Source organism: Melanotaenia boesemani, chromosome 1 (genome assembly GCF_017639745.1).
Source record: "Melanotaenia boesemani isolate fMelBoe1 chromosome 1, fMelBoe1.pri, whole genome shotgun sequence".
Lineage (NCBI taxonomy): Eukaryota > Metazoa > Chordata > Actinopteri > Atheriniformes > Melanotaeniidae > Melanotaenia > Melanotaenia boesemani.
This window is the reverse complement of record NC_055682.1, coordinates 30,099,652-30,126,430: the sequence shown is the minus strand read 5'-3', so window position 1 is coordinate 30,126,430 and position 26,779 is coordinate 30,099,652. Positions and strand designations below refer to the sequence as shown.

General features: G+C 40.2%; 1 protein-coding gene across 1 annotated transcript in view; it reads right to left on the bottom strand.

The window, feature by feature from the left end:
- Positions 1-289: 289 nt before the first annotated feature.
- Positions 290-26,779, bottom strand: part of hcn4 (hyperpolarization activated cyclic nucleotide-gated potassium channel 4) — a 104,283-nt gene continuing 77,793 nt past the window's right edge. Inside the window, exons 5-9 of the mRNA XM_041991875.1 lie at positions 24,129-24,275; positions 23,595-23,835; positions 5,118-5,282; positions 2,840-3,631; positions 290-2,569 (exon numbers count right to left, since the gene is read on the bottom strand). Of these exons, the coding sequence (XP_041847809.1) occupies positions 1,341-2,569; positions 2,840-3,631; positions 5,118-5,282; positions 23,595-23,835; positions 24,129-24,275 (2,574 nt within the window). The 3' untranslated portion in view covers positions 290-1,340. The remainder of the gene's footprint in view (positions 2,570-2,839; positions 3,632-5,117; positions 5,283-23,594; positions 23,836-24,128; positions 24,276-26,779) is intronic.

The following is a 26,779-nucleotide window of genomic DNA, read 5'->3' as shown; positions in this document are numbered from 1 at the left end:
TAAATGTACATACATTCAACATCTGAAACTCATCACTGGCCTTCAATGAGAAGATGTGTCTATGCCAACCATACAGCAGCTATAGCAGAGGAATTAATGAACAAATAAAATATTAAGTGGCATATTATAGTTTACAGCACTTTCAGGTATTTCAGCATGTGCACTGCTTGTTTTGAGCATTTATATGGAAGCCTGAAGGGAGCTAAATAAATTACATTTTCAAGTTTCCATTGTCATTTTTAATTCCCCTCTGGGCTTTGATAATACTATAATGTCCGACAGTTTTTGACTTTGAACGGTCTGAGCACTACATAATGCATCACAACAAACTGTGGTTTATGGAAGTCCTCGGTTTTGTGTAAAAAGGCAAACTTACTACTGACAAGTCTGGCGACAACATTTGCATTACATCCAACTTTTCCACTTATTCATCCTTATTGGAACACTCACACATTAACAGTTGCACACAGTCAGGAAGAAAAACAAAACATACTACATACATCATCATTAGCGGCATGAGCTTGGAAGACAAAGTGAGCTTGTTAGGATATGGTTAAGGACCCCACAGAAAGCCAGTCCATCAAATACTGTTATTCTAAATACTGAGAAGGAAGGTAGCTCGCCAAACCCCTCTTCCCTTGCTTCAAAAAACAGTATCAATACAATAAAGTTTTATAAAATAAGGATCAATGGGCCACAGAGAGGTGAATTGCTATTAAACAGGAAAAAGTATTTTTGGTTTCCTAAAATCTCATCTCCATCTCTCAAGGTTTTCAAAAGTTTATACAGAGAATAGATAAGTACAATCTAATAGATACATTTTAAGGATCAACAATATGTGACCCATGGTGGGGTGGTAAAAGAGTTATCCTTTGTTGAAGCATGTTGTTGAAGCTAAAAATGTAAATAATTATTCTTAAACACACACACAAAAGAAAAAAAAAAAACTTTATACATGCAGGTATTAGTGCATAGGTTCCTGCAGAAAAAGTGTTTTATTCTGTCCATTGATTAACTTCCCAAAAGTCACGAGATGAATTTGGCATAGTCAAAGAAATCCCTCTCACACCCTCCTAGTCCCTTGATTAACTTATTTAAATATATCTCCATCTATATACAATATGTATGAATAAAAAAAAAAGAAAAAGCATAAACAAGGTATATTCTAGAGCTCTGAGTTATCTGGTTATATGCTTTTTCCCCCCTAATCACAGTAAATTTAAAATCTTGGTAAAATGAGAGGTGCCACACAGTGAAGTCTGAGGACGGAAAAGAATAACACATATGGAGTTAGTTTGTGTGTTTCATTTCAGGATAGCTCAGGAGGGTGTGATCCGTCCTCACAAATTGGAAGGAAGTTTTGAACGTACAGTTTGAGGTTCTACATCTGATGAGTGGGCAGCAGAGCCCCTCTGTGAAGAAAAGGCTGGTGAGGCCCCCGGGGATTGAGTCTGATGAAGGTGCCCCGGAGACATCTGCACTGGAGGAGTCATGTGCCCTGGTATTGAGCTACAGGGCTTGGGCACAAGAGTTGGTGAGGAAAATGGTGAGGGGTAATATTCCACAGAGGAATGAGGAGTTTGGTGGCCTAAGGCCTGGGCAACTTCCTGGGGCAGAGATGGGTGTGAGCTAGATAAAAGCTTTAGGTCCTCTGAAAAGCGTCCCAGGGGAGAATCTCTTCCTGTTGTGTGTGGCTGGCTGGGAAGCTGAGAAAGAAGAGGAGACTGAGGCATGAGCAAGGAACTGTGGGATCCTGTGGCACTTGAAGGGTCGCTGTAGTGAAAAGTCCTGCCAGTCACTGGACTTTGAACAGTGGGACTGGGTGCAACAGGGGTAAGGCAGGGGGAGGCATTTGCTGAACCATACTGAGCCAAGGAAGCCAATGCAGACCTTTCCAGTGAGAGCTGGTGAGGTAAGCTGCCAGACTGGAGTCCTGCCAGGCTGAAATGGCCAAGGGAAGATGGGGAACCCTCAGCAGGCTGTTGACTGTGCTGTCCTCTACTACAGGATGGGGAACCTTGTGGAGGGGACTGGAAGAGGTTTATGCCACTGGTAGTCCTGCCTCCTCCAGTAAACTGCTGCAGAGGAGCCAATTGAGGAGGCTTGGGTGGTGATTGACTATGAGCAGTCTGACTAGGCATAGGGCTGGAAGAACCAGTAGATAATGGACTCTGACAACGTGAGGAACTAATGAATCCAGCTGTAATTCCTTCAGAAGCACCACCAAGACAAGCTGTAGATCCTGCTATTTGGCTTCCAAATGCACCTCCCACACTTTTGCTAATACGTCCTCCAATAATTCCTCCTCCTGGCTCACTCGAGGCTCTTCCTATATGGCTAGTTGCTAATCCACCAGAAACCCTTCCCAATGATCCTCCAGAACTCCCTACAGCAGAATCTCCTAAAACTCCTCCAAATGTTCCCCCAGGAGCCCCAACAGAAACTACTCTCAATGGTCCATCACTGGTCCTCCCTAGTGATCCTCCAGCAGTTGTTACCACCACTGGTTCCCCAGAGGTCCCACCTTCTGATCCCCGAGAAGCTCTTCCAATTGATCCCCTGGAAGTACCTTCTATTGATTTGCTGGTTTTATCTTGTATTGAGCCACAGCTAACACCCATCACTGATAAACCTGATGCCCCACCTGTGAGCCTGCCACACAAAGCATCTACTGATCCTTCTAATAGTCCACCAACAGTTTCCCCTGAGATTGCATGTAGTGGTCCATCACTGGCTCCTTTTAAGCCATAAGTCCCTCCAGAAATAATTTCTGCCACCCCAGTTGTAAAGTCTTCCCCAGCCCAAGCAGAGTCCCCTCCAGTGGCTCCTTCAACAAAACCTCCAACTGCTCCACCTGATGACCACCCTGTAGCACCACCACTGGCTCCAGCTACCCCTCCACTTAGTCCTGATCCAGTGCTTCCACCTATAGATCCTTGGTGGAAGATGTTTGAAAGCGGTGGGGTGCTGGATCGAAAGGGCTGCTGATGTTGTGGCTGTGGGTGTAACTGGGCTGTACTGGATGAGGGTGAGGCAGATGAATGATAAGGACCAAAGGGGAAGACACACGTCCCACCTTCAGTGGACCCAGACCCAGTCCCAGTAGGTCCATGTTGGCCTCTGTTACCTGAGGCATGTTGGGAAGAGCCAGCAGTCCCAGAGCCCGATGTCATGTGCTGGGCCCGAAAAGAGGCCAGCAATGGCATGTCTATCCCAGTGCGGAGTTTAGAGGGTGTGCTTGAGGGAGAGTCCCCGGCAGAACCAGGTGTTGTGGAGGACGGAACAAATGAGTGGAACTTCCTTAGTCGGCTGGGTGGGTCCTTAAGAGAACCCAGAACAGAAACTGGAGGTCTGAAGAGTGTTGGCGGTAAGTGGGGATGGTGTGTCAGGGCAATGGCAACTGAAGTTGTGGCAGCTGCTGCTTGAAGAGGAGCCTGAATTAAGGGGGCCCAGATGACAGGAGTAGGTGAGGGTGGCGTCTGGGGTGGGGCATTCTGCATGAGGTGAGCGCAGTGAGCCATGTCTCTGTCGTGCTGCACAATCTGCTGAATGATCTCATTCTCTTGGTAGTTGAGCACACCAGAGCTGAGGTCGTGTTGTACCTTGTGCTGAAGGATTGAGTTTTTCTTGCCTTTAAAAGAAAAAACCCAAACAAACACACAAACATGAAGACATAGAGAGTAAAAGGTCAGAGAACTTCCACATTTTTTGGTACACAACTATGAATGGCAGTGCTATGAATGAGGTGATTTAAAAGAAACCTTAAAAACTCAATTGGGAAAAGGTAATAAAAGAGATTTGACAAGAGATATTAGATTGAGCAGAATGAGGAAATACAAAGTTTACTTGAGCACAAAAACAAAGAAACAACAAATGAGGTGGGAGAGACAGAAGTCCCAGATGCAGGACAACCTGTATGTTTGCTTGGCACATTCTTTATTCCCCAAGGTAACAAGGACAAAACGTAAAGAAAACATTGTAGTTCAATCTACATTTTCAGCCTTGCACAGATCTGAGATTCATTTTACAGCTCGTTGTTATAATATTTTTGATACTGTTATTAGCCCTTAATAATTAAGAGAAAAATATATGAAGCACTTCAAAACTTCAAATCGTTCTAAATTGTTCTACAGTGCCACATCTATAAGATTTTTGAAAATTGCAGAAAAAATTTACCACAAAATCTGAAATTCATAATTTTCATTTCCCAAGTGTTTAAACTGTGTTCTTTTGCGTCACAATACTAATGCTTAATCACCCTCATCAGTATGGAATGGTCACACTAGCACTGACAGGGTTCATTCATGTGGGTAACATTTTTAATTTTATGTAAACAAAGGTCATGAAATTAGAGGATATTGGAAATTAATTTAGACCGAGATCGATTTATGCATTGTCTATCATAAATGCAATTTATTTCTGTGAAGCACTGCAATAACCTCTAGTCTGTCCTGGCACCACTTGACCCTTTATCCCCTGCACCTCGAATCAGATTGTGCAAAGTCCATCGAGGCAGTAATTAGTTTGTGGATCAGTGCTGTGTGAGTCACTTTATTAGGGAAGAAGTGTGTACATGAGCATCAAGCCCAGGAGAAGGATGTACGCTGGAGACCATTCCACTGGAACATTACTATCAGCCCACCACATCTTTTCAAAGCAGCCATTTTCTACAAAGAGACCCCCTCAAGCAATTTCTCTATCTCTCATTCTAAACATAGCTGAGGATAAAACAGAGCATGCAGCGATGGTTAAGTGATGATACAGGCATGCCTTTCATTGTGAATTTTTCATCTGCCTAGACTGAACCTGGGAACAGTGATGGATATGGAGAGAATATCAATTTTATGCATAAGTCATACAGGGATTTCAAAACCAAAACCCTATCTGCATGTTTATATGGAGATGACTTTGAAAGTAATTTCAGCCATTGGGTATCCATGAGAACACCTATGGCTCTTAAGTTTTCTAGCTCAAGATAACAGCATGCAGCCTTTAAGGTGGTGTGAGTGGCACTAACAACTATGTAACTTAGGCTTAATAATTTGAAATGTTTTTCTTTGGTTTGCTTGTTGGCTTTAGTGCATGCAATCTCAGTCATAAAATATTATTTTCCTCACCAATACGGTCCAGCCTGTCCAGGGCAACAGTTTCAAAGGCCCTTCTCATCATAGGATACTCCTCCAGCACCTCGTTGAAGTTGTCAACAGACAGTGAGTACAGACGGCAGTATGTGTCGGCTCGGACACTGGCTGTCCTTCTGCCACGTGTCAGCAAACAAATCTCTGCAACAAAACAAATACAACAGAGTTACATTTCAGACCTTTCTTTGACGTGGATTAATAAAAAGTTACAGTAGGGCTAGAGATATGGATTTCTGTATCAGTGGCCCAAAACAATCACTTTTATCACAGTCACAGAAATGTTGAAAGGCAACATTTTTCTGCAAAAGGCTATTGGAGTTCTGCAAGAATAGTGCTAGATATCTGAAAAATATTCACAATCAGTGTACATCCCTGAAATTCAGAAGTACGCCCTGGTTTGAAAAAAAAAAAAAAAGATCATTTTAGTTCGAGCCTGAGAAAAAAATGAAACACCTTTCAAACAAAGTGCAGGCAAAGTAAAGTTTTGTGTATTTTAAAAATAAAGATATAAGCTATCTCCTATCCAGGAAAACCCTTTTGAGGTCAATTCTGGATCAGATCAATTGGCTGGTACAGGATGTGTTTATCCCAATTACGACAATCTGGTTTGTTTATTTCCATCTGTGTTCAGTCATCTGAGATGCCTGTGTGTTCCTGTGATCATTGAACAGGGTACATCAAAACTCAGTGCTCAGCAGCTCTACTATTTGCAGAACTACAAAGGAGACCACACATTTTCAAATCTTCTAATTCTATTCATACTGTATGTTTATGATTGTTACCTTCTTTAACTGTATACACAACCATCCAGGAAAGAATGTGAACACATAGAGGATTTTTTCAGGGTCAAGCAAAGTTGTACATTTTGCTTTTGGTAAAACTCAAAGCCCACTTTACAAAATATTTTGCAACATCCCCAATGCAAATTACTGAATTACCACTATTACTAATGTAAATTACATGAGCAATCATTAATAGTAAGTCAGTAGCGTTACGGCTGGAAGGTGTTAATATTCGCCCCATTGTCATATGTCCCTTATAGAATTCCAACTGGGGTCTCCCGCATGGGAGACAGATGCCCTGCCAACTGAGCTATCCATTTTTGGGCTGCATGGTGGTGTGGCGGTTAACACTGCAGCCTTACAGCAAGAAGGTTGCTGGTTAGAGATTCAGCAGGAGGGAGGTTCAAACTGTGGCTCTTCTGTGTGGAGTTTGCATGTTCTTCCTGTGTATGTGTGAGTTCTCTCCAGATACTCCACCTTCCTCCCACCATCCACAGAGATGCATGCTAGGTTAATTGGCCACTCTAAATTCTCCCTAGGAGTGAATGTGAGTGGTTGTTTGTCTCTGTGTTGGCCCTGTGATGGACTGTCAAACTGTCCAGGGTGTACCCTGCCTCTTGCCTGCTAATTGCTGGGATAGGCTTCAGCTCTCCATGACCGTGAATTAGAATAAGTGGTAAAGAAAATGAATGAATGAAAATGATTTCCCCACTGGGATTAAAAAAAATGAACAAGTCAAACACAAGAAGTCTTATTCATATTTTATAGCCCAATAGAAGAGTGCATGGGTGTATTTTTCAACTGAGAACCCTGTTTCTTCTTACATTATATTGTTGTGTAACAGATGTTTTTATTTACTTATTTTGAGTAGTGGGGTATAAACACAAGCAGGGAACATCACATTGGTAGGAGGACCATAATGACTTGCCTATCAGCTAAGATCCCTGTATCCTTCTTCTACTCTCCATCTTTGTCCATGTCTCTGCTACATGCATACATGCTCACTCAGCAAAACTGCAACATCCCCATAAAAATCTACCCATGCACCACCCTCCCTATGGGATTATGTGGAAGTGTGCTGAGATGTAGGCGTGTATTTGTGCTCTGTTCTATTATACCACAGCCTGTCCTCCTACCCCATGTCAAGAGTTTAAGTGCAGAATTTTTTTTCCTTTTTTTTCTCTATTTTAAATAACCTGAAATTACAATTTGCATGTCATAGGACACTTTAGTGAACGTTAATACCAACTGAGTAATAATGTAAAAAAAAAAAAAAAAAAAAAAAAAAAAAAAAAAATTTATGAGGCTCTGTTGTTTTCCAGCCAGTAGACAGTTCATTAACCCCTTAAAATCCACAAATATCAAATATTACAGAATTTTAATGCCACCATTTAACAAACATGTCTTTAATGTACTTGGTTTTGTCACGTTTCTACAAGAGTGTAGTTAAAAAAAAAGTACTCTTCTGAGCTTGGTTGCTCATTAGCCACCGTCTTGTGTGCAATGAATTCTGGGAGAAAAGAGGCTGCGAAGGATGCATCACCGACAGCCTTCGTTTGAGGCCAAATGAAGTGCGGATCTGTTGGGTGGATTCGAAAGCTCCTTCCAAAACGGACAGTGCTTGGCGCACAACAATGATGTATGTAGCCGACGAATATGCACTTGGAAGAGTGCAGACCCTGAATTGAGACAAAGCTTATGTCTGGCTGCATAATTTATTCTATTCTACAGTCATTTAGCACATGCTTTTCTCCAAAGCAACTTATATCTGAAGGTGGTTTGACAGAAGCGTTAAGGGTCTTGCCTAAGGATCCAACTGGAAGGTGTTACTATTCATCCACTGTGGGATTCGAACTCAGGTCCCCCGCATGGACACGCATGCCCTGCCCACTGAGGTATCCAGACGCATGATTGTGTAGATATTATCCAGGGCTGGTTAGGAGCTTGTAACTATATACATTATCTCACATAAGTTCTTCTCACTACTTCAAAAGTGGTACCTATATTAATATAGTACATAGAAAATCTTCTAAATAAGTACAACCACATTATGTTGTTCATTAACCATAGGATGACCTCTATTGTGCTCAAGGGCATGTCAATTTTGTTCATTTACAGCATAAACTACAGTACCAGACAAAGGTTTTGGATAGACATAGTCATTCAAATGAAACTGGAGTCCAAACATTTCCCTGGTACTGCAAATTTTAAGATATGATGATGGTTGTTGGCAATCCTATGCTCAAAAACAGAGTTATAAGATTTATTTACTTTTTTTATGTTTGTCAAATTTCACAGTATACAGAAAAAAATGTTGCGAAATGCAGATTGAATATTTTCTGTATAGAACAGGCAAACAATACAAAAATATCTGTTGGCTATCCATGGGAGTTAAATAACCTTCATGAAAACATTTTAATAACATGTAATCATGGTAGTAAGCATGAGTATGACATTGCTGAAATAATCACAATGAAGAAATTATTACCGTGCAGTTTGATACAGACATGTGAAGCAGAAAAAGAGGGGGGGGGGGGGTGATTAGAAAAATGACAGAGGTATCTTAAATGGATGATGGCCCCTGAGAAAATAAGAAATTTAAGCAAATGTTTTTGATGCTGCACATTTGGATAGAAATGGCCCTTACATTTGCATGCCATTTTACAGAATGGCTGCATCTAAGAAAGTCTATTTCTTTAGCAGACATCCAATCAACCCAACATGGCCATGTCTGCCAACACTGATGTGTATTCTGATTTCCATAGCTTTACTGTTCACATTACATCCTTCTTGCTTTTAACTCCACCTCCAAGAAGTCTAAAATATTTCCAGTTTTGATGATGTATGAGCAACAGCAGTGGACAGCATCAGGCTGAACAAGGATTTATTTATTTATTTATTTTTTTTGTGAGCATGAAGTAGTAATGATTGTGTGCAGTGGTCTGAAAACAGTGACAAGGTAACTGATAAGGAAAAAATGCACGATTTGATAGGACAGAGAGTGCAAAATATGTACTATATGTCAAGCAGAGAACACAACCTCATATGCAGTGTGCTACTATTTGTGTATGATAGAGAGCACAGGTGAATAGGCAATGGCTTGCTTAACCAGAGAGCAGTATGAATGCAAAAGATAGCAAAAGTACCATGTGGGCTTGAGTGTGCATGCTTGAGTGTGCAGGCTAATGTGTGTTTGAATATAGATTGTGAGAGTGTACTAGAAATGTGTGTTGGAGGGGCAGCCCTGGCTATAGCTGTGCTGGGGGTCCATTTCCCGCAGCACTGCTCCAGTAATCCCCTGTGGAGGGGAGCATTGCAGCTCTGTATTAAATCCTCTTGTCCCGTGGCTTTCTGGATGAAGCCAACTCTGCCAGGATGAGGTACTGAGCTGCAGTGAGCCCTCTGGCCTCATCTAACGGTCTTTGCTAAAAGCAAGTCAAGCTCAAGCGTTTTGCTGTGCCATTTTGAACTCAAAGTAAAAAAAAAAATCTTTGGCATTATATGGACCGGGTAAACAATAAAAGATTAGTGTCTAAGAGAGCAATTGAGATGCAACATACTGTAAACAGGTGCCAGCCTTGAAGCTCAGCTCTGTCCAATATGTCAAGAAATATTACTTTGATTTGGGGTGATCTTCTTTACTCCCTAATTGAAATGTGGGTCCATTGTCTCATGTTGCCCACTCTGCTTTTAGTAAAAACTAGGAAAAAATACTGCTTTTCAAGCAACAGCATCCCTCCATCCCTCTATCCATCCATGTATTTATGTATCCATGTATTGATCCATGTATTCATGTATCTATGGATCTTCCATGTATCCATGTATCCATGTATCCATGTATCCATGTATCCATGTATCCATCCATCCATCCATACCCACTTATTTTAATGCAGGTGCTGGAGTCTGTCCCAGCTGCTATGAGGTGGGACAGGAGGCAGGCTACACCTTGAGCAGATCACCACTACACAAGTGGTGTTAACATTAAAAAGGTCATTTTAGAGAAGTAATAAACGTCACTGCATCTCTTGAGAAAATTTAATGTGTCATAAACTGACTAATGGGCTGATTCTATCATTAAAATCTGGTTAAATAAGATTTTGATGCAGGACCAGCAAAATATGTTTTTGGTGCTTTAAACAACACTGTATGACCTTGTTTTTATGAAAACCATTTAGTCTTTTGTTAAAATATACTATTTTTTCTTCTTTTTTTTTCAAACAACAATTTTGTGAGTTAAAAATATCTAGAAAGAGCAGCTACCTGGTTCAAACCAGGTTTAGTTCTTTACAACCAAACCTGATGTTTCCCTAGATGACTTCGCCTCACTCCTGCTGTTCCAAACCCTCTGAGTCATCATACTGTACTGTATGTCTGCAATATGATATAGTCTGTTTATCATTAATCCTAAAATTACAGTGTACCAGTTTCTTGATTGATTAACTGTCCACATTAAAAGTGGATTTGATTTAAGTCAAGTATTGTAATGTTGCTCCTATTACTAATTACTAACAACCACCTAAAATTGTCTAAAATTCTTGCATTAAATGCCCATTTAAGCAGAAATGATCTGTTTGAAGAATTTCAGCCTGGATTTAGAGCTCATTATAGCACAGAGACAACACTGGTGAAAGTTACCAATGATCTTCTCATGGCCTCAGATAAAGGACTCCTGCCTGTACTTATCTTGTTAGATCTCAGTGCTGCATTCTACACCACCGATCACAACATTCTGTTCCAGAGGCTTGAACATGTTATTCGGATCAAAGAAACTGCATTAGGCTGGTTTAAGTAATATTTATCTGATAGATTTCAGTTTGCAAATGTAAAAATGACTCTTCCTCACACACGAGTAAGTCACGGAGCTCCTCAGGGTTCTGTACTCTGTCACGTTATACATGTAATATTATTGAACAACATGGTATAAACTTTCATTGCTATGCGTTAGATACTCAGATTCACTTCTCCATGAAGCCTGATGAAACCAATCAGTTTGTTAGATTACAAAGACATCTTAAAGACATAAAGACCTGGATGACTCTGAATTTTCTCCTTCTAAATTCAAACAAGACTAATCTTTGGACCTGAAACACAGGACAAAAATGTCTAGCTATGTATTTAATCTGGATAGCATTAATTTGGCTTCCAGTACTACAGTGAGGAACCTTGGAGCCTTGGAGTTTTTTACATAATATTGCAAAAATTAGGGTCATCCTATTTCAGAGAAAAACTAGTCCATGTTTTTATTACTTCCAGATTGGACTACTGCAATTCCTTTTTAACGGGCTGGCCCAATTCTGCCCTGAAAAGTCTCCAGATGATCCAAAATGTTGCAGCGAGGGTTCTGATGAGAACTAGCAGGAGAGATCATATTTCTGCAGTTTTAGCGTCTCTTCATTGGCTCCCTGTTAAATCTTGGATATGATTTAAAATTCTTCTCCTCACATATAAAGTTTTTCATGACCAGGCTCCATTGTATATCAAAGATCTTATAGTTCCATATATTCCCAACAGAGCACTTCGCTCTCAGACTGCAGGTTTACTTGTGGTTCCCAGAGTCTTTAAAGGTGGATTAATACTTGCATGGCATCAGCATCACCGCCGTAGGCACTGCGTAGGTCTGCAGAGGCTACTCCCTTGTGATTGGTCAGTTTGGGATCACATGTTGCCAGGTATCTGGATCTTCTTGCTGAATTTGTGGGGTTACCACCATTTTGAAAAACAATAACCAGTGGATCAAGTTGATGAGAGGCTGATCGAATTATTTCTTCATTTTCTTCCACAAGCTGATAAAGGCACTGAACCATACTGGATACCATTGTTGTTTTAAAACAGAAAATACCTACCAAATTGAAGTGAACCATCAAAAGAACTCCAAACCTGGTGAGTTTACTGGCGGATACCCCCCACTGCTGCCACCTTCAGATTAGGAGGAGAAACTGCAACATGACACCAAAACAATGTGTACCCCTTACGCTGGAGTGCAAGAGCAAACTCACCAGCGTCAGCTACGCCATAGCCAACCGCACACAGATGCCCTGCAAGTACAATGGGAGGCAGAGTCTTCAGTTATCAGTCCCCTGTTTTATGGAACCAGCTACAAGACACCCTCTCTATATTTAAGATCAGGCTTAAAAACTTCCTTTTGAACAAATTTTATAGTTAGTGGTGGTCTAGTCATCCCTTAGTTATGCTGCCATAGGCTTAGGCTGCTGAGGGACATTCCATGATGCACTGAGCACTTCCTTTTCATTTCTCTGCTTCTTATCTTCCATGTACAAACATATGACAGTATGTCATAGTCGAGGCAGATGGCTGCCTTCCCTGAGCTGGCCTCTACCTAAGGCATTTTCTTCCTGTTAAAAGGGAGTTTTTCCTGTCCACTGTCTCCCCTTGTGTGCTCAGGATGGTGGATTGGATCGAAGTCAAGTGTAAATGCAATCTGTTGGTTTTCTTTAACTAGGCTATTATTTATTGTGACTTGCCTTGAACTGATTTGCCTGTAAAATGCCTTGAGATGACTTTGTGTGAAGTGGTACTATAAAAATAAAGCTAAATTTAATTGAATGAAATAAATTTTCAGAGTGTAATACGCATTTATTGTGCCTGTATCATATTAAATAATATGTAGTCATGACCAGGCCTGCACTTCTTTGGAGGCTACCTGTCAAACTGATCACTTGAGGTACCCTTTGAAGAAGAACGCTGAGTGTCAAATGTCACCAGTCATCAAGCAACATGTTGTAAAAATAAATGTAGTGGTCAACGGCATTTATTACTGGTATAAAGTCACTGCATCTGCAGCAGAGCTTTCTTAAAAGAAACTAGCAACAAGCAATCCTTGTAAGTACATGTTTTATGTTTCTCTTTAACATTAAAACATTTACAGTTTCTATTACATATGCAGCTCCATGCTTTGTTCAGTTTATATCAGAAATAGTTTAATTACCAATAACTACCAATTACAGCAGATGTCAGTTTTGAATCTGTGTAGTTGCTGCATCTATAGCTCCAACTGAAGTTTGAAAGTTTTCTCAATGCTAAATATAAAGTGTTTGCAAACATGTATACAATTTAATATAGTGCTGTAGTAAACAAGCACTATGCTTTAAACTGTGACACATTCAACATGCAGGTGTTTTAACAAAGAAAAAGATGCTTGCTCTTATTGGGAAAATCTGGAAAAGCATCGTAGATTTCTGTTTTATTTTGTAACTGTTTTTAACTCAGACTTTGACTCAGAAATGGATGAGAATAAAACCCAAAAATGCTGGCAGGTACCGCCTTCCTTCCCACAAAATAATCCTGTTATCAACTGAAAAATCTGACAACAAAAGGATTCTAACCACTGTGTATCATTTCACAACTTATGGCTGGATGCATACATGTTACCATATATGTTTCCCCTAGGTTTTTGGCATACCTAATATAATGGTAGGTAAAACGCTGTTACTATTTGCTACTTATATTTTGTTGTCATATACAAAATATTAACCAAAGTGTGGCTCCACTAAAGCCTTTTTCTATACCGTATAAAGCATAAAATAACTTTTGCTGCTGAGTGACGTGAAAGCCGGCACTGCACTTCTCAGCTCAAGAGTGCTTTTGCGGATAGCACAAGTTACATTCAATTTATTTATGAATGCTCCACTTCCGCTGCTTACTCACATCTCCTGTGACTCATCGCAATACCCCCCAAATCCTGCATGAAATTACAGAACAGGCTTAGTCTCTTGGCATGAATTCTGTAAGGGGCGTGTGTTTTTTCTTCAAACTGACAGCTGTCTCTGTCATAGGATGCAAAACACTGCCTTTTGAGTTTTATCAGTATGATTAGATAACCCCATATTGTTAAATGGTTTATATTGCTGTGCTCTACAAAGTGATGGCCATTATTGTTTTTGCTGTGCATTGCTATTATCATTGTGTGCTGTGGGAGTGATCTGTGATCATGAACTGTAAACAAAGGCACACGCTGCAGACGGACACACCTGAACCACATCACAGTTGTTCCTCCCTCTCCCTATAACTACGACGCCAGATACCCATTGAGAGGACGGTGTGGATGGGTCACTGCGGCTGTTGCTGCTGCTTCCCTGAGTCACGATTGGATTCACCTCCTCAACGCTGATCGTCCCCTGGCTTGGTGGCACTGATCTGCGGACTCCATTGTATCAACGCTCACTATTCCCCACAGGAAGGAAAGTAGTCACTTCCCACTTGGTGTGTGTGTGTGTGTGTGAGTCTCTCCGTATGATCAGAGTGGGTGCTGATTCCATTTTTTCCTGTATGTTGAGGGTATCCAACCTGGGCGACAGCAGAAAAGCAGCGGTTGAACTGATGAGTTCCCACATTGTCATTTAAAGGGAAGTGACTGAATTTGAAGGCCAGTCTGGCTTTGAATTTGCGGGTAGCAGGATGGGCCGGGCACTGATTTTATTCTTTTACCCTGAAAGCAACAGTTGGCGGTGCGAAAGTTCTGGCACTGGAATTACGACTCAAACTACAATCTATAGAGTCCTGCTAGAGCCACCCCCAGCTGATAATTAAGGTGCCAAGCAAATCCGGGAGTATCATACTGGATTGGACAATCTGCTATCCAAAGCCAGCTACTGAAGTAACTGCCATGTCTGGGGCTTGGACAGTAACTTGTATCACTGGGTTTATTTGTTTCTAAAAGCTAGAAGTTTAAAGTGCTTTTTAACATTCACCTGTGTTTCTCATTGTGTTGGTGTGACCGGGAATCATAATCTTAAGATCAAGTAACAAAACTAAGTTTCTAAGTTTAGGTAAACACTGCTTTGACACAATGTTTTCACCATCAGCCATAATGTATTTCATTTTTACACTTAAGGGACAATGCATTCATTAAAATTGAATGACACCAATTAAAATTGGATGTTGCTCTGGGATAGGAGGACGAAGACATCATGTGCTGTGACCTTGGTAAGAGCACACATGACTGGTTTCCTGCTGGATGGTGCTGTCCACGTGTTTTGGGCTCTTACTGGAAACATGCTTCCCTTGAGTCCCTGCACCAGCTCTCAAAGATGAGAGTAAATTGCAAGTGTGTGGATTTAAGTGAAAGAAAGAAAGAAAGAAAGAAAGAAAGAAAGAAAGAAAGAAAGAAAGAAAGAAAGAAAGAAAGAAAGAAAGAAAGAAAGAAAGAAAGAAAGAAAGACTAAACAAGATACATTTTGTGTCCATATCTTTTATGGGATAAGCTTTGTGCCACTGGGGAGCGAATCTGAATTCTTATATTCTATATTTGAATTTGAATCATTCAATTTGAATCTGAATATGCCTGTTTGAATAATTGCTTAAAAAAACTGAATTGAATGTGTATATTGGTAAAGTTGAAACTTTTGTATTTGAAAAAATTAATTCCCTAATTCATTTTCATAGTTCAGTTTCAGTTCTCTCCATTCAAATTCAGATCTGAAATACAAATTCAGATCTGATGGAGATGGAGTAACGTCAGTTTTGTGCAGTTGTTCTCAACAGCTACAAGCAGAGGGAGGGCGAGGGGAGGGTGGCGGCGGGGAGAGAGAGAGAGAGATGCTAAGATCCAGGCCAGCCACCCTTGCTACAACGGCAGTTACCGTTTCTGCAATGGCACTTGCCGTTTCTGTAGTGGTAGTTACCGTTTCCTCAACGGTCTCAGCGGTTTGCTACTGTGGGCTGGTTGCAGACTTTTCACATTAGTGGTAACTCCTAATACAAGAAAAATATGTGTAAGTTTGCACAGATTAATGTGCACCTCAAGTGACGTACATACACCATGTAGGCTATAACGGACCAGCTTGATCTTTTGCGTTGGTTTGGAAACATTTTAGTAAGTAACTCGCTGTTTTCAGCTTTGTAAACAAATTTTTACTGGAAATCTGAATGTCAGTTTAATAATGAGAGTAGAAAGATCTATAAAAATGTACATAAAGTATTGTAAATTTGCTTTCATTATCCTTTTGCCTCAGTGACAGCACCACATCAGCTGAACATACTCCACAAATCTGTTCAAACCCATGTTTTCACAGCTTTTCAACAACATTTCAAATAGCTTCTATGGCATCAGGGATATTTGCCTCTCTCAATTCTCAAGTGCTCCATAAATGTGAATTGTGGCAGAAAGTCCATGAAAGCCAGTGTTCCTTGGTCTTTGTGGGTGTTCAAGTAGTTTTTCAAATCCTTTAGCCGTGATTAGGGTCTGTATACTGCTGTACTGTTCTTAATGCTTCTCCACAAAGATCCACACCAGAGAGTGCAGCATGTCTCTGAGGAATGGAGAGCCACTTCTCCTCGGTCAACGTAGGGTTGAGTGGCTGCAGGTATCCAAATTCAGAGGCGAAAAACACTGTGATGTTTCACTAAGGATCTGATACACTGTGTGGTGTCACTCTCTCCAGTGCTCATCTCCTCACTGGCACAAATCTAAAACATGAATTCATTGGCAAATATTTTTTTTGCCACCCACTGTAAAATGCTGGTATGTCTTAATTCACTCAAAAGTGCTTGTCCTTGTTTTCCTTGGATGTTTAAATGCATTTCCTGTCCTCTGAGACCCCTCTATAAAGTCTCCTTTATAGAGGTTTTTTAGGTTTTTTTTTATGTGAACGTTGATTATTTATTTTGTGCTTTCTCTGTGTACATTGCTTTTTCTCTCCCTCAGTGAACAAAGCATGATCTTTCTTGTGCTGTAGTCACTTTTGTAACACCTGATTAATTCCAATACAACTTGCAGTTTGTCTACAAAGCATTTTGAAATATTATGCAATGTCTTGTTAAAAACTTTCAGTCAAGATTAGCCAGGATTTGATGCAGATAAAGCTCCTCTGAATAACAACTGACTTCTAATACTTTGACTCACATCTGTGGCCATATCACAACGTGACTTGGCAGCATTCTTCTAGGAACCTGAGGCAAATCCACATGTACTGCAGGTAAACGATGGCTGCAAATTCATTTACAGAAACAAACCTGTGCCAGGTTGATTAAATCCAAACAAGTGCTATTTATATGCTACTCCTGTTGAATGATACAAGTCAAGAAGCATTTCTACAAACATGAGTTAACATTTTTTTGAAAATGACTGCTGAAATATAAAGTGCAGTATCTCTAGAAATATTTTAATGCACAGTATATGTTTATCTCTCTTCATTCTAATTCATGACCTTTAATGCACTGAAATCTTAAATTTGTGATTATTACTAGGTTTCTTTAAAGATACAGATTTTTCTATTTTGTCGCTTAGCGCTTAGACATAAGTTGGAAGGTAAATTACTTATGTAGGTTTTATTAATTTAATTTAGTTTTAAACGTTTTATTAATTAACAACTAACACATTTAAAGGGGTAGTGCACCCTAAAATGTGTTTTTGAGCTCTAAACAACATAGTACATAATTGTGATGAAAAACACCTAAACTGTTGATAAAATGTCTAATTTTTTTAAAGGATTTTGTGGGTCAAAAATGGCTCATAATGCCCATTACAGGGTAAAACTAAATATTTTTTTTGTTTGTTTGTTTGTTTGCTTTTGCCACAGAGCCATAGAGCTGTACTTTCTACGTCACGAGAATATTTTAAAAAACCTCACAGCCCCTCCCTCTAGATGCAAATAGGCGGGTTCTTGCCTTGCTGGCATAGCAAACCACGCCCACCAACGCATTTGAATGGATCTGAACTTATATAATGTAGGTTTGCTAGTTTCAGACTTCTATTCTTGAATACCTTACTTGCTTGATAAAGAGTGAATGGTGGATAACATTATAAAAACGTTTAAGAGTCGCCGCCGGAGACACACCAGATCATGTCTGTGACGGGGCATCGCTGTGAAAGCAGCCTGCAGGCTTACTGAATGATGTAGGAAACTATCTGTGGACTTTGACTGTTTGAAACAAAATGCTGCATCATCCTCTGGATACACACAAGGTATAAGAGCTGCAACCGTGATCTGGAATGATACTTTGTGTCACATAATATAACGTTAAGCAATCATCTCTCTTCCCCTCCACTGATCAGGCCTAATACAACAGCTGCCAAATGAGCTGCAGGTTCTGTGTGCCGGTTACCTTGGCAACGCGTCACAACAAAATGTTCTACTAAGCCGCTTCTTGTCAACAACTTAGGATTTTAATGGTGAAAAACAACATTAACTTAATAATAATTGATTTAATATTTATGTCTTTCGTAAGTGACCATGGTATAGGTGGGGTAATGCCCTTCAAAGTGTCCATTATCATAAATTAATGGACAACGCGGAGGCGTGAACCGCATCAGACAGTTGCCTCTGCGTCGTCCATTAATTTATGATAATGGACACCTCATCAGGCATTATCCCTTACATGTCTGTCATCTAGTGGTGGAAAGTAGTTTAAATTCTCTGGCAATGTGGCTTGGTGCTTGTAGCAATTTATTTACTTGGTTTTCTAAAGATTAATAATACTCAATAGATATGCATTTTCATAATTTTTTAAGAAAGACAGTGCATCAAAGGTCAAAGAACTTTATGAATCAATTTAGCTATGAAGACGGGGGCAAACAAATTACACCAGAACAATCTTCTTTAGTTACATAACCACTAATAATTTACTACAAACTGAGTTGAATGTTTCTGTAAAATTTAAAAGCAGTTGTTCATAACTGCCTTTCCACAGTTTTGCAGCTTTCAAGAAAAATGTGCATGCATACTTTCATTGTGCTGATAAATGTGACTGAATGTCAATGTGGGCTTCCAGCTGTATGTGTGTTCATGTGTGTGTGTGAATGTACCTGTCTTCTTCCATACTAGCAAGTGTGCTTGGACATGAACTAATGAATATGAGCAGGGCTGCTTGGACCGTGATGAAGTGTGTGTCCTGCAGCCTGGTTTGGCAAAGCTCACCTGGACGCTGAATCCTGCTGTCAGCTCCCATCTCCCTCCCCGAAAGTGCCCCCCAGCCCACAGAGCAGACACTCTCTAACCTTTGAAAAACCGCAGTGGGCTGCTGATTCTCTGTGACATGTCATGTTTGTTCCCTCGTGGCATAAGCAGAGCTGCATTACACACCTTCTGTTTGGCTGCATGTGCAGACAAAGAAGACAGATCAGAAGTACTTTGTCATTGAAGCTAATGCAAAGGCGCAATCATGTCTCATTGTTGCATTTTCATTTTTTGAGCTGAAACTGGGTGATTTTATGCAAAAAAAAAAAAAAATTAAATAGTAAATATACAAAAACAGGTTACTTGTCTTTTGTCAGTCATGTGGCATCATCTTGCATTCCCACATATGTGCACTGGATCCAAGCAATCTCTTGCTGTGTCTTATTTTCTATGACACCATGCATTTACTCAAAGCAAGGCATCATCATACACCCCATTCAGTCACCCAGTCAGCTAAGGCTTCCCAGAGTAAGACATGAAGACGTGTAACTGGGCTAACAACTGAGAGGATAAACGGATCCTGACTCATAAAGCCTATGTGGCCATTTGGTGACTCTATGGCCTGGTTTATTTGAGACAGGGAGTATGGTTTTTAAAAAAAAGAGAGAGAGATTTAACAAGATCAGTGATTTTGTGAACACAATCTACAGACAACCAGTATAAGCAGAGCCAAGAAGATAACACAGGAGATTGCGACTTGTGCCTTTAACTCAAGCCTCCTCCTCAATCCTCTCCCTCCATCTGACACTGCCATACTTTTTTTTTCAACCCCACTCATAGACAGTTACAGTTAAGCCACTCACTTTAAACCAAAGAGAGCTATCTTAGAGGTTCAATCAAACACAGCATTTGATAAGCACCTCTGACTGGCATGCAGGGCCACCGCAAGGTCACTGAGCTCTGCTTCAACCAATCCAGAACCGCAGTCTGCACTGGCAACACATCAATTACTGCAAGCAACAATGGATGAACTGTAACAACACAATAACCTCCCCAGTCTGGGCACAGAGGGTAGAGGAGATGTTGTTCAGATAAGTGTTTTAATACTGAACCATGAGGAGAGAAAAAGGCAAGTGGAGGGCGGGGATGGAGTGTGCATGTTTTCTTTCAGAGCCCAGAGCAGCCTCCAGAGAACAGCTTCCAGAGAGCAGCGTTGGCAGCGATCCATGTGTCCCTTGGCATGAGTACTGCAGTCACATTACATTTCCCCTCTCCACTGGATTGCTGTGTGCCCAGTCGACGCTCCCATCCAGGACATGTCTTGTCCACTTTAGGCTCTCTGGCTCGAGCTAATCCAACAGCCAACAAACTGGAGCAGACTGCATAGTATATAATTGTGTAAATAATTCAGGTCGTCTTTGAATGAATGAGCAGAATGGTACATGAGCTTACTGAGATGTTGATGAGAAGATACACATGCGATCTGCTGTACGGTAAACTGGAGTTGACAAAAGGAAAAGCTCTTTGATCAACGGAAAGCTTTTGGTCAACATCCACAAGCTCATGCATCCACAAAACACTGTAATCAATGCAGAGTAGATTTTCCTATCTCAACATAATCAGAAAAGTAGAAAAAAAAAAATTGCCGCTTATAACTTCCTGCCTGCTTATACTGACAGCCACATGTGCCACATACTCCCTGTGCTGATCTTGCACCAATTAATTTCATGAATGACTAACTCATATTTGGTAACAAAATCCCTGTGGCTCCAGGCTTTCCACCCCCCCCACCAAACACACACACACACACACACACACACACACACACCTACCATATACCCCCAGAGGAGTGGCACTGGCAGAAAAATCACGGGGAAATAATTACAGATCCAAAGCTTAAGATTAAAGTGAGTTTTCCAGAATCAGTGCCTTCATGTTTTTGTAGGTTACCCTGCTTGTGCTTACTCAAAGACAAAAAAGGTAAAGGCAGATGCATTCAATTTAATACATTTTGATGCCATTGGGCCTCATTCACCAACCGTGAGCAAATGTATTTTTAAATCCTACCTACGAAAATTGCAGCATTCATTGATATCTTTGTATCTTGGATTTGTTCTTAGCAAAGAACAATTCCTACAAACACTCAGGAGTACTCTTACAAACATCTGAAAGCAGACATGTTCGAACAAAATCAGCATTTGTGTTGTTTTCTGCTGTTTTGTTCATTAAAATACAATACAATAATGCTTTTGTCAGATTTTTTAAATAATTTTTATAAAGCATTTTGTTATTCAAGATAAATACCAATACTGCAGATCTATACATAATTTCCCTCAAGGAAAAAATTAACTATTTTTCATCCATTTCATTCATTCAATAACAAGTCGCAGTCAAGACCGGTCTAAGCCTATTGCTGATCTTTTTAACACCATCAGTGTAAAAGACTGCACACACACCAGATCTGTTCCCTCAACCAAGAATTTCACACCATAAATGTCCAAGTCACCTGTGATTTTCAGATCCACCTGCTGAATGTGGTGTTTAATAATTAAGATTTAATACAACAGTTTCTTTTTAATATAATAATTACTTTTACCAAGTAATCAAGGTTATTCCCTGTTATTAACACCTATCAGACTCACCTAGAGGATTCATCAGATGCACCACTCACTCCGTAGGTGAACTGCATCTTAAAATGATGCCACAGCAGGTGGAAATTTGCTTTACAAACTTACAAACTGTGGAGGGTACAGTAGGATATGTAATTTTATTCTTCTCCCCTTTAGTCACATCAGCGTGAGGATGTGCATGTAGTGCTCATGGAATGAGACTGCAGGCTGCTGCTGTACGAAGTTATTTGGATATTAAGCCATTTTTATGTTATTTGTCGTTTACCACGTGATTATTTATAATCAAGTAAACACTTTAAAAATCAGGAAAATCTGGCTTCAATGCACATCTTTATCATGACCTTTTGCTTTTGCTTTTACAATGTAAGAACAAACTTAAGAAGATTTGTGAGAATATATAGGTGAATGAGGCCCACTTGTCCATTAGAGTGCATTCTGTACAGTATATTTGTGAAGCTCCGTTGACATTTGCTTTCACAAATGTACAGGAGGCAAGCCTGTAAGAGACCTTACATTTTCCTTATTCTGAATATATGGACTGGAGAACTGAGGAAGGACAAAAGGAGAGACCATTTTGGACATTTGAAATGGCCCTTGAGAGAGCCAAAGCCTTATTGTCAAAAGTGTTGATTATTTTTGCCATGTTTAGGGATAGATTGCCTGCCATCTTTTCATTATTTCTCTAGAACCCCACAGAGAGATGGCAGGGAAATGGACTTGGACAGGCAAAGTGTAATTAAACTTCCACTGGCAGGTCATGTGCAGTTAAATGCTTTGCCACCAGTTCTAATTACTTAACAGTGTAGTCTAAATGATATGCTGTCACTGGGCAAATTAATTGGTATTTGGTGAGGGCAGTATGGCAGTATTGTCTCCAACATGTGTCATAGGCTCAGTGGGACCATGAGAGGGCTATGCATTATCTGACCCTGATTAAGAACATAGCGCAAGTTAAGTATGTAACAACTCCGCTATCACACAAGTCTTGAGCATTCATATAGTGTGTAACTTCAAAGCTTTTTGACCTCTTGACATTTCAGTGCAGAACAGCAAGTGCTGTTTTGGTATTGTGGATTTGCTCTGCACTTACAAGATGAGAATTAAGAGAAAAATCCTGCATAAACCATGAAGCTGGATTTTGAATGAGGTGTCAAGCAGTGCACAACATATCACTTCAAACTCAAAAACAGCTAATATCTGAATGAAAAAAGTAATCCAAAATGCATTCATTCATTATCTAAACCACTTCGTCCATTTAGAGTCACGGGGAACAGGAGCCTAACCCAGCATTTGGCAGGTGAGAGGCAGGGTACGCCCTGGACAGGTCACCAGTCCATTGCACCATTCAGGACAGTGGGAGGATGCCGGAGAGAATACACAGGAGAACATGCAAACTCACAGAAAGGCCATTGTTTGTACCTACCCTCACCTGAGGCTTGAACCAGCGACCTTCTTGCTGGGAGGCCGCGGTGCTAACAACCACACCACTGTGTAGCCCATCTTAAATGCAGCCACTCACAAATCAAGATTCAAACCCACACTAGCTTCTAAATGTGCTAAAGGACAACGGTATTAATATTAAAAAAGCACATTTTTGATGGCTGAGTGGGCAGAATATTCCTCCCTAAAAACAACAAACTTGCACAAAAGCAACAGCTGTTTTTAAGTTTTATGTTCTTGACATTTTTGATATGTAGATCCTGACCAATAATAGCACGTTAGTGTGAAGAATATGAAAGCATAATCAGCTGAAATCCCTGTCACTTCTCTTCACAACGCTATCTGTCTTGCTGAACAATACTTTTAGTCTTTCTTGGAAAATTTGTAATCTTCACATAAATTTTAGCTTTCCTGCACAATCCTGTAGGTTTGAAGATGTTGGTGCTTTTATGTGGAAACTGCTTTGGAACCATTCCTAAATAAGCCTTTATTACTCTGATTGCTACTTTTAACTGCTTTGTTCTGTGACTAAGGCAGTCTGTTTCACTTCCTCCAGCCTGAAATCATTGTTTCTACATGTCATTCTTGCTTGTTGAGGCAAGAAGGAGGGAGCAAGTTTAAATGCTGAGTTTGTAAACAAGGAACCAGAAAGCAGCTAAGTATGCCTTCAAGATTCGCAGTATGAGGCGTAAGAGCATACATGACCTTTGAGTTTGTGTTTTTGGTTCCAGCATCAGCTAAACTTACCCCCAAAGTAGGAGCCATCTGAAAGCTTGGTCTCTTTATTGCCTTTGGTTAGTACGCTGACAACCCCATGTTGTATGAAGAACATTTTCTTGCCAATTGTGCCCTCCCTTATGATGTAATCCCCGGGTTGGAACACTTCAAACTTCAACTTGGTGAGCATAGAAGTGACAAAGTTTGGGTCAGCATTTGCAAACAGAGGCATCGAAGCCACCAGCTTTCGACAGTTAAAGTTGATGATTTCCTGTTGGAAAAGGAAAACAGAGATTAAAAACAACACTTCGTGAGAACAGCAAAAAAGAGCTGGAGGTTCGAAAAAAATGTATTGGCCTGTCACATTTTCAAACAAGGAGGGAAAAATTTCAGCTGTGCAGGCTTGTGAATCATTTTGGAGCTCCTCTCTGTTTTACTCCTGTTTGAATTTGGCAGATGTCAGGAAATGTGAAACTTAGCTGAGGGTAGTGTCATGCTTTGTAAAACATTTTTTAATGTATCACAGTCACATGCAGTGGTGATGCAAAACAAGACTCGTCCCACCTCTCGGAGTGGCTCGTTCAGCTCTCCCAGGATACTCTCCTCATCGAACATCTTGCCCTGATAACGATGCTCATAGTAGTCGTGGATTCTCTGCCTCATATCTGCAGGCAGCTTGTGGAAGGACATGTACTGCTCCACCTGCTTGTACTGCAGGGACACAGAGACACAACAATCAGATTACTCAAAGACAACTGTGCTGTAGAACACATGTACACAGAAACTGAGACAATTGCTTCCCGTCTATAGAGACTGGTGCAAGTTATTCCCAAGAAAAGAGCACTTTTCTTGTTTCTAATCAGGTCTCAGTTTCTTTCTCAAATGTCAAAGTGTCCCAAATACAAACAGAGCGCACTGTCTCTGTAGAAAAAGTCTAAGTGAGAGGAGTGAGATAAAGGTCTATGGTATGCAGTGAAGTCAGGCTGACATAAAAAAAACAAAGAAAGAAACTTTTTTCCTTTTTGGCAAAACTGTTTACAGTTTGGAATATGTCTAATCCCTAACCCCAAGGTTGCAACTACTTAAAAACTCATGCACAGATATACATAAAAACTCATCAAAACGTTTCTCTTTAATAGTGAAGCCTGTATCCTTTATTCTTAGTGTTGCGTAAAAAAAACTAATTAAGTATGTGTCAAATGTTTTTTTCCTTGATTCTGCAGCATAAGAAACATAAATACAGATTAAAGCATACTGAGGACATCTTGGGAATAACAACAGGTAGAATCCTTGACCTACAGTGAAAAAAAAAAAGAAAAAAGAAAAAAACACTAAAATGCATTAACCATTCATGTAGACACGCTGGAGATGCTCTTTGATCACAATTTTTCCACTGCCAGCAGCCGCTGAATGGTGCGGTTGACCTTAGATGTCTCCCTCTGTCTTGTCTGACACTACTACCCTAGTCACTGCTGCTGATCTTGGAGGAAATCATCAAAAGGCCAGGCTTGCTGAGATACAGCACAGTAAACAAGGACAGCTGTCTCATGCAAGTCAGATTGCTCTTTGTGAAAGCAGGAAATCTTTTAAGCTTTGTGAAAATCAGAAAAAAAACACAGAGCCACCAAAGACTTTGAATCTTGGAATATTAAACATATAAACAAAATTGCATCTTAGCTTTACACCGACCCAGTGACAAATTGCATGAGTTACTGTCTGTTTTCCCACCACCTATCAGCAATACTTGTGTTCTATTGATTCCCCTCTTTGACAAATTTTGTTTAGATTTAAGGGGTCTGTCTTTGACCAGAGGCTTCTGAGTTGCACACAGACAGAGAAAACAATTTGGAGCCCCTCTGTGCATATTGATGATACAGCCATCTCAACACCCACCAGTAAGCTAGAAAACTGATGCAAACCCTGAATGAGCTGTGAGGGGCATTCCACAAAGTATTCAGACAGGTAGTAATGTATGTTTAACAACAGGAAACTGTACACATTCTACCTAATATTTTTTAGAAATGTCAAATAAATAAATAGTTCTATGTGTTGATATTGGGTAAAAATTACCTGGAACATTAAATACTTGCACAATCAGGAATAAGATGTGGAAAGATTTAAGATATCCAGTCTCTGTGTTTATAGGGGGGAGATGAATGAGTTCTGTCATGGGGTAAGGGTTAGAGTCTTTATCCTCACAATCCCCTCAGCAGAACGTTGAGTATTTTCTCATTTGATGATGACATATAATCCCTCCAAAGAGAAGAACTTTTTTACCCCGCTCCTACATGAGATGAAATGCTTTAGAAAACAAACGCAGACATGACTAGTTGCAGTCCCTCTGATTGCTGAGAGTTCTGTAGATAGCTTGTCTGCATGTGACAGCAGGGTGAAGATGACAGGTGTTACCCACATCCTGAAAGTCATTTAATGCATTTTATGCCTTCTACATTAGACACGCCATAGTATGGTGCTGTGTTTTAAAGCCCTGGATTACCAGCTCCTCCAGAATGTCTACCAGTCTATTTTTTTACATTAATAAAATTCAAAATGCATCCATTGATCCACAGCTTTGCAGCAAATTATGGTTAAGTTTCCTAGCATGAAAGGATATTACTCAAGTGAACAAATGAGAGATACTGTCCTATTGCCATGTACTGCCAGTACTGTATATGTAGCTAAGCCCTACACTCAACAAATCATTTCATATACATTAACTGCTGCTGAGTCTCAGAGGAAGAGCTAACAGGGATGTAAGGAGTACCAACCATAGGGGGGTAGTGCTGTGATGGGCTGATAAAACCCCCTGTGACAGGAAATTATCTTATTGCTGCCACCAGGAAGATCCCTGCTCCCCTGCTCTACTTGGCCAAATCAAATCACAGTCAGCATTAAGTAGGTAATCATTTTACCATCAGATTTGCTCACTGCTTTCAGACAGCAGAGGGGCTCCAGAGGGTAGCCAATGAAAAATAATTATTTTTTTCTTTCTTTAATTTGACATTTTTAAAAGAAAACAGATGAAATTATGTTGAACAGCTTTTGCTGTTAATTTAGCACAAGGGGTGGGTTCAAAAGCTGCAGTTGTGTGTGCATATATATGTGCATTTTGAATATTTGAAGACCAGTATTTGCCAATGATAATTTATTGCTAAAAATGTATATATTTAGTGTAAGTAAAAGAAAAGGTGATGCAACACAGGGTAAATATGCCC